This window comes from Corella eumyota, chromosome 1 (genome assembly GCF_963082875.1).
Source record: "Corella eumyota chromosome 1, kaCorEumy4.1, whole genome shotgun sequence".
Taxonomy (NCBI): Eukaryota; Metazoa; Chordata; class Ascidiacea; order Phlebobranchia; family Corellidae; genus Corella; species Corella eumyota.
Window position 1 is genome coordinate 3984615 of NC_137490.1, and position 13061 is coordinate 3997675.

Consider the following 13061-nt stretch of genomic DNA (forward strand, 5'->3'; position numbering starts at 1 on the left):
AAGCAAAAAGCGAGAGAAAAGAGATGCCATATGTTTTTTTTGATGCAAGTAAAAATGCAACGCGATTTAGATTACATTTCATAAAATAGCCCGAGGGTCTCACTGACCCCTTTACCTAGACCGTGCAACGCGTGATCATATTGATACAGTTAATAACCACAATATTATGTTTAATATGACAGGGAAGTCAAATAATAAATCAAAAGTAGGTTTACCACGATTTATCGTTTAAAAATGGGGATTCCCCCTGTACATTGGGTTTAAATTTGTTCGTTTGTTTATAAATTAATAAAAAAATTACTAATTAGCTAGAGATCAAAAAAGTAGTGTGTTGTATTAAAATAAACAGACAGGCATGTATACTATTGACTATTAAGTAAAGATGGACTGACTATATAGTAAAAGAACAATAAGTCTGTAAGTTTAACCTTACTTTAAGGTCCTAACTGCCTAACACTGTCTCTAATCAGTTCACTGAGTGTTTAGTCGCCAAGATGAGCTACAAAATAGAGTAACAAAAATTGACTAGAAATTAAAATAACATAAAATATAAAAATTTATAAATAAAAACTTTTTTTGCAGATTGTTAACCTTTTTAGGATAAGTCACAATGTTTTTCTTGCTGTTAGCACCAATTATTTTAATTGTGCTCTTTGTTATTGTTTCGAACCGACCAACGAAACTAAACCTCAAAGGTGCTCACGTTCTCATCACTGGAGGATCATCTGGAATCGGTTTGGAAGTTGCAAAGGAGTGTGCGAGAAGAGGAGGCTTTATTACTATCGCAGCCAGGAATGAGCACAAATTAAAGGAGGCTAAAGCAGAGGTGGAAAAGGAGCTTAAAGGAGGAGGAGAGAGGCAATGTTGCATGATTCTTCCCCTTGATGTTTCTAAATCATACAAGGAGGTACTTTTGGCTTGGTTAAATTTTCTCTTTGATTTGTTGACATCTTTGTTTTACCCCAAGCTTGTTATTATTATTGGGAGTGTTTTTTAAGCTATGTTACTGGACTTGATGATTATCACTTATTTTTAATTAAAAATTAACAGATTGAAAGTCAAATAAGAACAGCAGAAGAAAAACTTGGCCCGGTTGATGTCCTGGTTAATTCAGCTGGAGTCTCTCATGCTGAAGCATTTGAAGTATTTGTTATATCTAAAGCAACGTATTTGTATAAGAGCATGTATTAGTTTAAATTATAAACTAAAAACCTTTTTGAGTTCACTTCAATCATGGTTTTCATGGTATATACAATAAATTTTGTTTAGGAAACTCCAGTTGACAAATTCGAATGGCTGATGAAAGTCAATTATCTGGGATCTGTCTATTGCACGAAAGCTGTATTACCAGGAATGAAAAAAAGAAAAAGGGGTATAAACTATGACTTAAACTACACCGTAGTCTTTGTTGGATCTGAGTAACCAACAACCAAAAAACATTTGTTGTGGCCATATTATAAAAAGCTGGTGGTGTTGACACTTAACTAGTTAGATTTTTAAGGTTATTTTTTTTTTTTTACTGTTTTATTTTTTTAGGAAGAATAGTTTATTTGAGTTCCCAAGCCGGTCAGACTGGGGTGTATGGGTATAGTGGTTACTCAGCAACTAAATTCGCTCTTCGTGGTTTAGCAGAAACACTGCAGATGGAGGTATGGTTTTATTTACACCAATGTTTTAATATAAACAAGTTATTTTAAAAGCTAAATGTTACCTTCAAGACCGCTTCTACAAAACTATTGCATTTCAAGTATATAGCTAAAATTGGACTAAGAGTGCTGTTGTCACTTCAAGATTGTATCACTGATACTGATATTAGCATACATTAAAGTCTAAAAACTAACACATTGATAATAAATTAGCTTGCTTAGTTAAAAATGGACTTTTGAAATATATTCTACAATTGCGTTTTTTAACAGGTTAAGCCATACAATCTTGCTGTAACTGTTGCATATCCACCTGACACCGATACACCGGGATTTCATTTGGAAGGTGAAATTTCTTAAATAAATTATATGCAACTTGAAAATTGATGTGACCTTGTGTATAATTTGTTGCTTTAGCGAAACCCTTTTGTTTGTACCATTTCAGTTTATAAACTTATTTTATTTTATTCAAGATGATACTAAGCCAGAAGAAACCAGGTTGATCTCAGAAACTTCTGGACTGTTCACTGCAGAAAAGGTTGGAAAGGGGATTGTCACCGATTTAGTTAAAGGGGAATTTACCAACACTGTCGGATTGGATGGGTTTATACTTGGTAAGTATATTTAATAACTATGTAACAGTAGATATGGTTTGCTGAATATTGAAAAAGGAGAACAAAAAATTAAGTAAATTTGGGTTTAAATGTTGATGTTTCAATAAAGAAAAAAATAAAATAGAAAAACCGTGTCTTATTAATTTTAAGCTATATTTTCAAAATAGGTAAGTTATTTAACTTTTGTATTTATGCATGCATCACTATTGTAAGACTAACCCAATCTTAGCTGGTTATACTTATCTTACTTTTCTAAATTATGCCTTTAAATTATTAATGCTATTTTACTGCAGGGCAATTATCTGCAGCTATGTCTCCCTGTAATTCAGCTTTAAATGCTTTTCTACAAGTTTTGCTCATGAGCCCTCTCCGTATTGTTGCACTGGCTTACTTAAAAAGCTTCGACGGGATAGTTGAAAAATGCGCTGCGAAACGTGAAATTGCTGTCGAACCAAAAAGTGAATGAAGAATTTTGTATTTAAAACTATTCACTGTTGCTTGTGTTTTATCTGTTTTTCAAGTCAATTTTTAAAGCATAGTATTTTATTTTTCTTTACCTGCATATTAAAAAGCGCTACAGTTTCAGACTAGTTTTGGTGTTTTTCTTTTTCTTTCGTTACTTCTATATTTAGCCACCGTTGCTTAACGTTTTAGTGTTTTTTGTTGTATATGCATGGACTATAATTGAAAAAAAATTGTACGAAATTTATTATGTTATGTTGCCTGATGTGATTTTAAACTAGATTTTCACAGAAATAAATGGGTAATTAATAAAATAATTTCTCAATTTTCTATTTGAAGTGTTATTTTAAATAGTTATAAAGACATGATATGAAAGCAAATAAATTCAATTAGGTTAGAAATTGAGAAATCTTACTGCCGCGTGATGTCGCCAAAGACACAGTGTACTGTAATTTAATGCCTTGCTATAAATTGTCGGTGTATAATGACTGTAATGAGACGTTTACAATTTTGTTACTATAATCATGCAAAATACTAGCCTTCCGTTATAAGCCTTACCCTGTTCTTATATATTATGACGTATTTCCGACTGAGCAGATCCAGATGTCGTTTCACAAGTAATGGCTCTATGGGGTAGCGATTATTCTTATGCTAAAAAAACGGTAAGTATGTTGGTAATATAGCCAATATGTTTTAAACGAGTTCCTGCTTATATACTTAATACGATTAAGTGTGTTTACATGTTTATTTTACAAGTATTTATACCTGACAGTCTCAGGTCATATTTACCCCTAGACCACTAATTAAATGCAGTTCAAATGATGTAAATTTTTTAATCTTAAGACCAAACATGACTAAACCAAATATGTCCATGATTATAGACTTATGTAATAAAAAATGTGGTAGCGTAACCAAGTTGAACATGGATGTGTGGTGAATGTTATCTTGAAAGTTGAATATATTCCGTTGGTCGAACATGGGTTGATAATGTAGAAAATGTTAAGATAACACGTGTAAAATAAACATTAGATAAGAAAAAAAAAATTTGTCCTTTCTGGCTCTTGATTATACCTAGTAGGAATAAGATACCAAACATTAAAAATGACATTAAAAGATTTAACTTATTATTTTACATTGATTATCAAATTAAAAATATTTGTTTTTTTTACGTGATGGTTTTAAAGAGTAAAAAATCGGAAACGACGCAAAGTTCCATAAAATCTTAATTTTCTAAAAATGAAATGCCAAAAAAGGTTTCAAGAAAAAGTAAAACAACTCGCCAGACATAACCAAGCAATCGGAAGTCAATTAATTATCCCATCAATTCTGTACGAAATAAAAAGCCAAAATTTCTTTAACCGAAAAAACCACAACACTGAAAAGCTTTAAAACCAATCCATTCAGGATAAATAATCCCGTGTACAAAATACATAAATATTGTTTGAGCAGTTGTTCAGCGCTTTTCAATATTTCAATCATGAGTTTTGGATATCGATCGATATTATGAACATGGCATAACATAGAGTATTTGTATGTGGCACTGGTATTGTATGTTCATTTTCAGGTTGGCTAAAGGTTAGATCTGTTAAAACAAATAAAATATAAAATGCAAGCTATTTAATATCATATTTTTATCACCTATTATATGATTTATAATATACAAAGTCCAACTATAATGCATGGAACATATGTGTAACTTACATATCATTACATAACACTAAATTTTAAGTAACAAAAACTAAGATAAAATATTGGTCTAAATACAAAATGGTAGGAAAAATAAATTGTTATAAATATTTTAAATTTACTTTTAACAATATGAAATTATAAATCATTCATCACAAGTTCATACACACGGGCATACTTGTTTAAATAAAATATTCATAACGAAGAATTTTGTTACTCCTTCAACATAGATTAACAAAACTAACCACAACAGCGCAAAACTAACAAACCATTGCACAAAAAAGATTTTGAAACCGAAAATTTCTGTTTAAAAATTTCGAAATATTAAAGTTAGATAAATAACACACGGGTAGTTTTCGAAAACATGTTTTGATTTATGAAATACGAAACCTACTTCGTAATTTCATAAGCCCCTAGAAATACATAACAGGTATTATACCCTATTATATATAATCAACCCAGTACTTACCAAGAAAATCTCCGTGTGAATATTCCCCTAAAAGATCAATAGAAAAGGTTGCCTATTTGTCCAAAGTTCACAAATAGTCGATAGGAATTATAATGGACTTTTAAAAAGTTCAATTTTATTTACTGGCGCACGCATGTTGGTATTGATTCAATGTTGTAACCAAGAGAGGTTTAAAACAGGTTTAACGGGCGTTAAACTTTATTACTAACAAACACAGTTATATTACTCATATACTTCAAATCAATCAATTTTTTAAAATTATATATCCACACGATTTTGAAAGGTGAAATTTCTTGTTTTTTACGGTATATTATTGTAAGTTATTCCACGCTATCGAAACCTGATATGTGAAATTGCGTAGGCAAGATGGTATTTCAAAATTTCACCGCGTCAGCGCTTCGAAGGGTTCGCGTTGACTTGAAAATTCCGAGTAACATTAGCCTTTGATTAATTGATTTTACCTTTTAAAAATAAAATTATAAATCGCATTTAATTTTAGCTTGCGTGTTGGATATGCCTAAGGCAAAGTACGTAATTTTACAATTTCAGCTGATGCAATAACGGCGTTTAATAAAGTTTATTTATTGTTGCAAGGCATAGTTTAAATTTCTAAATTTTATTGGTCACTTAGCGTCGAATTTCTTGTTATTTTAGGTAGTGCATTTTAAGCGTAATAAAAATATATAAACCACCCAATCGCATGTCAAATATCACTACAGCACTATATGATGCAAAGCACGTCAAAATATATGCAAAACACGCCGGATTTAAACACAAAATGATAAAATATAGCTAATGATCGCATGACTGATAAACGAAATTTTAAACAATAGTATATCAGTGCCACGTTGCCTTACCGATGTAGGATGACTTGGCAAATACACAACTTTACTTCTAATAGTTACGGCTTTGTGCTTGCTTAAATAAGAACAATTTCTCCCGTTTGGGCCTAGATTTTTGTTATATAACGTTGGGTATTGTTAGGAAAGCGCGTGACCCGGTAACGTCAATTTAAGACTATTTTTATCGTCGGGAAGTATTTGCTTTTGGAGGTCATACACCAAACCTTGGCTAAATAAAAACACGCGCCGGCCGGTTTGCTTTATTCTTCAAGTCACGCCTTTAACTTAACAAAGCCAAGAAATGTGAAATAAAAATATGGCGTTTAAAGGCCTATTGTGATTCGATAAAATATTTGCTGGTATAATGAAAGGTTATTAGGTTAAAAATATGAAATACTTTTCCTCTCTCTGTCAATGTCATAATTTATTTGATATTAACATGCCTCGTTGCTGTTAGTAGCAGGCAAGTCACACAGTATGTTAATTATTGTCCCGTGACTTAATAAAACTGTCAACATAATGTTTTAGCCTATGATAAATCACTACACAGTAGCCGTGTTGAATCGGTATTAAATAAATCAACAAATTTTAAATTAAATTATCCGTTACAGAGGTATTTTAAAATAGTTCGTTGGTGTTATTATTTATATGCTTTCACTTTAAGCTTGCTTATTTTTAAAAGTGTCGACTCGAAGTACCCTTACAAAACACAGCACATTTATTTATGGCAACTACCTAGTAACGCTTATCCCAAGACTACACTTTGTTACTTAACATAATAACAAGGGCATATGGATTATCAAATTACTGCTGAAAACATAACATCAACATTGGTATCCAAAAGAAACATTAGAATTTGGAATTTAATAGCAGTGGAGAGTAGGGGAAATACCACGCTTTAAAAAAGCAATTTCAAAATGTTACACCATTTTTTTAGTTACATAGACTAGACATTTTAATTTATTTTTTATTGATAATTTACATGCAAAATTTTCTAAGTTTGCTTTATTTAAAATTTTATGTATTAAAAACATTATACGTGATCTACATAATAAAAGGCAACAGTTTCTATTTTAACGTCTGGTCAAAAATAGTAAAAGCAGTTGGAATTGTTAAACCCAGCTTACCAAATACAGTAAAAATAATTATTCGAAATTTTTCTGCTATAAAACGCTTAATACGTCATGAAATATAAAAGCGACGAAGCGCATGATTTCAGTTGGCATCGAAATTAAATATTGTGCTGATAACGTAACGTTGAAACCCATGTACTTATTTTAACGACCCTACTTTATTATACACCTGGCTTTAATCTTTGCGAAATAGAACGTAACGTGCCCTACAGCGTGAAATTTGCCAAAGTTGACAGGTATATTCTGTCTTGTTTAGAGCAAAAATAAAACGTGCTTTCATCGTCATATGACATAGATAATTCCACCAAAATTTTCGCCGTTAAAAAACTCGGTAATATTCCTATTTTTGGAAATGAGAATTGAAGTTTTAGTGGTGTTTATGAATGCGTTCATGTGATCCAATAAACCGTTTAGTAAAAGGAAAATTTTATGATATTTATAGAGAACAGTACACAAATCGTACACCTAATTGTTTGCATAAAAGTATGAAGAAATTATCATCCATCTTTGATTTTTATTAACGAAACCCGCTTTCGAAAAAACAATTTTAAAACTTACCCATTTAATTTTCTTTCATTGAAAAAATATTGAATTGTATATTCTGGTTGATGTAGCTTGAAAAATTAGATGCTCAATATTTATTTTTGATTCCGAATGTCCACTATTTAATCTAAAGCAAACAAAAACAGCATGGGTTTTTTTTAGGTTCTTAGTTTAGATAAAACAGAATGAAAGTAAACTTACCTGGTATCCATGTAACCCACATAAACAGCCAATCAATCCACCTAAAAATAACCACAACTGAAAGCTGACGTATTATAGGAAATTGTGCTTTTCTAAGAAACTAAATTACCAGTTTAAAGCTTATATATTAATAGAACCTTTGTATAATTAGCTAAGTCGCTTATTGTATAATAATCCTGCTTTATGGTTTTAATACAAATCATAAGAAACCAATTTTTCACATTTTTCGTTTTTATTAAATATTTTAAAAAATCAAAAAAAATATATACAGTATAAATTGCACATGATTACACATTAAATACACATCATATTATCCATCTTTAAAATGTTTTAAACCTGCCAGAAAAAAATAAACACCAAATGTTTTAAAATTATTTTGCATTTTTTATTACTCGAGTTCTATTTGCATTGAATGCATTTAAAAGAATCTAAACAAAAAAGCAGCCAGCTATAGTTTTATTACTTAAGTAATGGTGCTTCTGTTTCACATGAATAATACCATATCCAAACAGTTCAATTATTACTTTAAAACACTTTTCATATACTGAATTGTAATATAAAAGTGAATAGTTATCTAAGTTATTAAATACTGATATGTTTTGCTTCTGTTTAAAAATATGACAAAAAAATAGAAAGTATATGATACTAAAACTACAAAAAAGAACAAAAAATAACTGAATATAAACAAAAAATATTCTTTCAACCACTGAATAACATATTTGTATAGAAAACCCATACATTGGCATTAAACATTCTACAGAAAAAAATAACATATATAAAAAACAGTAAAATTACCCAAATAAAGATTAACATTCTATTTGTGAAAAACGTTTTTTTTTTATTAAAAAAAAAAAAAATAATTGAACAAAAGTTCCGTTCAGAAGTAATTCATCATAGGAACAGTTTTAGTAAATTTTACTAAGTATTAAAACCTTTTTGTAATGTCATTTTTACAAGTAAGAAAATATAAAATTTAATCCGACATTTTAAAATATGAAACTTTAATTAGTTAGTTAATTAACAAATATTGAGTAAAACTAAAAACATGTGTAATATCTAAAAAAAGGTGAATATTATTTTGATAAGTTTGTATTTAAGCTCAATTAAATTTTATTATTTAAAGTCCGTAAACCTGACAAGTTAAAAATGTCTGAAAGTAAAAGCACCAAGTCAAAAATATGATATAAATTGGCATTGAACGGGCATAGTTAGTAAGTATAACTTTTAAACATTAAACCAATAATTAAAGTTCCCCAAAGTGGTACTTAAGTCACTTCAAAAAATCTGTTAAGGTCGATCAGTTAAGCATAAACCATAAAAAGTTTTTGGCAAAATTTAAGAGAAATATATAAAATGTAAATTTTTAAAGCTCACTTTTAGGAATCGTTAATTATTCAAAAAGTTTGTAATTCACACAGAATTTTTTTTCCCTCATTATATCACAATTTTATTGTTTTGTTGAATGTATAGCTAAATATACATTTATATTCATATTTAAATACAAAAATCACTGGCACCATGCAATTTATTCACCTTTGAACACCAATTCCAATGAATAAATATTAAAAAAAAACGGAAAAATATTTTGTTATTGTCCAAATTTGTCTTACCAATTTTTCTAGCTGGTCCAAGATATGTTACAAATCCCATTACGTTTTATTAAAATTTACGCACTGACCAGTTTTGTTTGCAGAAGTTGTAGTTCCTATTAACACAGGATGATATACACCAGAGCCAACCCTATTATGGAGTGCTTGGCCACCCAATGCGGTTGATCCATCACTGGACACATACAACTGAAGGTTATCTCCATCGCAGTTGCTACTGTTTTGTGTAAAGTCTTGTGTAGCCATTAATTTGCTGACAACATCATCTGCACTTACCCTTGTTTCACCCATCCTACTTGATTCTAAATTTAGGTTGTGGGGGTGAGGTGGGGGGGGTCTCGGTGGAGGCATTTGTTTTGAAGGAGTTTGTGATGGTCTGGCAGGAGATTTAAGGAGACTATTTGAACTCAATGCTGAATCGTGCTCGGCATTGTGGTCAAATGAACCACTTGCTTGACTTATATTACTTGGCGTTCTAGAATGTTGAGAGCTATAGTCAGAATGTTTTGATTGTTGACTTGTGGAGCTCGCATTTCGGGAATGTCCTGGTTTAAATCCATCGGGGACATCTGCTCTTCTTCTTGACATCGGTGACTTGCGAGTTAAACTTCCAAACCCGCTGCTGCCACTGTCTAATCTATTTGGACCAATGCTTTGGGATTGAGTGCTGTCTGGAAGTTGAAGAGCAACATCACGCACGGCTGGGATTTTAAAACAAGGATCGCCGGAGAGAAGTTGCATGCCAACAACTATCTTTAAAATTGAATTGTCTAAACGGTTTTTGTCTTCATAACCTTCCAGCAAGCAGTGTCTCGACGTTTGACCGGACCCAGCAAATTCCGCCAGGTTCAAATCAACAAAACCGACTTTTGAAGCACTTCTACCACCCCTTACTTCCTTTCTAACAGATATCCTAGCAACACAAGGATCTAGTATACCAGTGCTAGGGTCTGCAGACATTTTACATGAAAACTGAAATCGTGATCGCCAGCAAACAGAATGTTCTTTGACGTTTTCTCGACTTGTACTCTCGACGTAAGTTCCACCAGTTTTAAGCCGTAGCTTGCAGTACAAAACACCAGTTACAAAAGGAACCTCGTTGAGTTCGTCGACCATTAAGGTCACTTGAAACTTGAATCTTTTTTTCGTCATTACTAAAGGCTTCAAAAAGCTCATATCAACAAACTTTTTATTTTACCACCTGAAAAAAGTTAAATGTAATTTAATGGCAGATGGCAGATAGGGCAGTAGGGATTAAAACTTATAAATTCTGAGCAATTTTAAAGCTTTTTAACAATTTATACATAAGACAAACGAACAGGTTTTATTTATTTTAAAATTTTCTTATTTTTACATGCATGGTTTTTTTGCAATCGGACAATAGTTCAATAACACAACGAATTTTAATTAACAATTATGCCTATATTTAATTGTTTTTTAATGATCATTAGTTAAAACCGCATAAAACGTACGTTTTTTATTGTTTTTTTTTAATTTTTATATTTAATTTAAAAAACCTTGACTTTTTAAAAGCTAATAGTCAGATAGTCATTATTTAAAAATAAATAACTTAATAAACCAGACTCGATATTTTTTGAAGCTGTCTGACTAAACCAAACTAATAAACCTTAAATTAAACATTTTGATTCAATTTAGAGCTGGCGACTGGTACCGATTAAGTTGTAAACATACTGACATATGAATGAAGTTATGCGCTAATCTTTGTTAAGTCGCCACAAATTTATTTACAGCTCAACTTACGGGAAAAAATGTGAAGTATAGGCGAGCAATGGTGCATAACTACCTTGTGACAAATATTAAACGCGCTTTCGACGGTGCCAAAACGCTTATCCTCAATTGCAATATAATTTTATGAATATAATAGAGTGGTAAAGTGTACTAGAATGTATTAATTTATTTATTCTAACAATTTTATAAAAGGACACCCTTAAGACAAATTTAGTTTGATAACTTTTATTGTGTTATCTTAGTAAATTGGAAATTTGTCGTAAAACCCATAGGTGGGCACAGTTAAACGAAAAAGAAACTTCGTTAAATGGTTATTCGTTACACATAACAGTAACTTCGCTAACGTTTTTTCGTTAAATTAAACCAAGTGTAACGGAAGTTATCGTTAAACGTTAACGTTAAAATTTAATTAAAACAAACAAAGAAATTACCTTTTTTATAAAAAAAGATTTAAAAAAAATAGTTTTTTTCTTAATCGATGTTTTAACTAGACGAAAAAGGTTTAGAAGAAGTTTTTAAAACGGGCTTAGACCTAATGCCCAAATAACAGTGGCCGGATAGTAATTACTTACATCGTTTAAAAATTGCGACGATTAAACCAGATAAACGGCGATTTTAAACATATATATTCCTTATATTACCATGGATTTACTTGTAAAATATTGAGTTAACGGGCTTAATTTAACGGAAGCACAATTTAACGAAAGTTAACAGGTCCGATAACGATTTTTAAAATTAACTTAAAAGTTAAATTTTGACAAAAAAATTAACTTCGTTATTTAACGTTTAACGCATTAACGATTTGGTGCCCACCTTTGGTAAAACCCTTAGTAAATCATGAAATATTTTCTTGTTACAAGAATTTTTTGTTACAAAAATTAAATGATACTTCTGGCAAAAGCAATAAATAAACATTTCTTATAAAAAAATATTTTATTTGAACTCAATAGCCCCTAATAAAACTTCCCTCACATGATTGTGTTAACTTCCAATATATTGGTGCAATGTTAGAAAACTTTGGTTGTTTTTAGTATTCATTTATTGTAAGATTTTGGCAATGAAGTCCTGTAAGCCTAAATATTTTATTTTACGATGATTGTTAAAAAGTGTTCATAAAACATGGAGAGTCTTGTAAAAACATCTATTCAAGGTAATTCAGGTTTATAAATGTCAATTAAAAAAAATTCAATAATTATTTTATTCCTAATAAACAATTGAAATATGTAACAAACAGGATTGTCTTTAAATGTAGGAATTACCACATAACGTGATGATACTCCAATATTTCAAATGACACGCAGTATTATCATAAGCTTCTGAATATACAAAGATAAAACCATTAGACTAGTGATTGTACAAATAGGAATTTCAATTGAGCCTTAAATGCGGTATTTGCTTGAATTAGGATATTGATTAGCGATTTTAAGAAAATATTTGCAGAGGGTGATTTGATTCGACTTAACCTTAAATGATATTTATAAATAAATAAATGTTTAGGTTTAAAGGCAGGTTATAAGAGAAAAATGATATGCAAAATCAATAAACTTGAAAAGTGATTAATAGTCTATAATAAGACTAAAATGTTTCATCAATATTTTTCAGTTGTTTATTAATTTGTTATCGCAATATACACATTTTTAATAAAACCGTAAAGAAAATAATATAACACAATTGATTTATATGCTTTTTATTTTTTTTTGTTGTCAATAAAACAGATATAACCAACACCAAAAAAATTCTCCCTACAAATAATGTCAAAATACAACACAATGTAGACTTAAACGTGTAGTCGTGTAAACATTCAAATGTTCGTTTTTACGTGAGTTCGTATACAATATTAAACTATTGATTCAAGAAATATGACGCAAAACGTCATGTGCAATATAATGCGCTATTTTTTACTCCAACGTTCAAATTGCTAATGACGCATACACAGTACGTGTGGACCATTGATAGACTGCTCCGAATCTAGAGATAAGTTTTCAATGAATCTAAATCGATTATATTACGGAAGGTATGTTAACCAGATGCCTGGGTTTGTTTAGGCCAGGGCACAAGCCAATATAATACCAAGATTATTGCCACGTAGAAGTATATCCACGGAATATTACT

General features: G+C 30.4%; 2 protein-coding genes across 2 annotated transcripts; one reads left to right on the forward strand and one right to left on the reverse strand.

Annotated features, from left to right (window-relative positions):
- Positions 1–587: 587 nt before the first annotated feature.
- Positions 588–3035, forward strand: LOC145757292 (3-dehydrosphinganine reductase-like). The gene is made up of 7 exons (XM_082572429.1): positions 588–907; positions 1051–1143; positions 1270–1372; positions 1537–1649; positions 1917–1989; positions 2117–2257; positions 2551–3035. Exons 1-7 carry the CDS (start codon positions 611–613, stop codon positions 2721–2723), a joined length of 993 nt encoding a protein of 330 aa, XP_082428555.1. The 5' UTR covers positions 588–610; the 3' UTR covers positions 2724–3035.
- A 5471-nt stretch (positions 3036–8506) lies between these two features.
- Positions 8507–10397, reverse strand: LOC145763762 (EEIG family member 2-like). The gene has a single exon (XM_082575276.1). The coding sequence runs from the start codon at positions 10374–10376 to the stop codon at positions 9243–9245; it is 1134 nt and encodes a 377-aa protein (XP_082431402.1). The 5' UTR covers positions 10377–10397; the 3' UTR covers positions 8507–9242.
- Positions 10398–13061: the final 2664 nt, after the last annotated feature.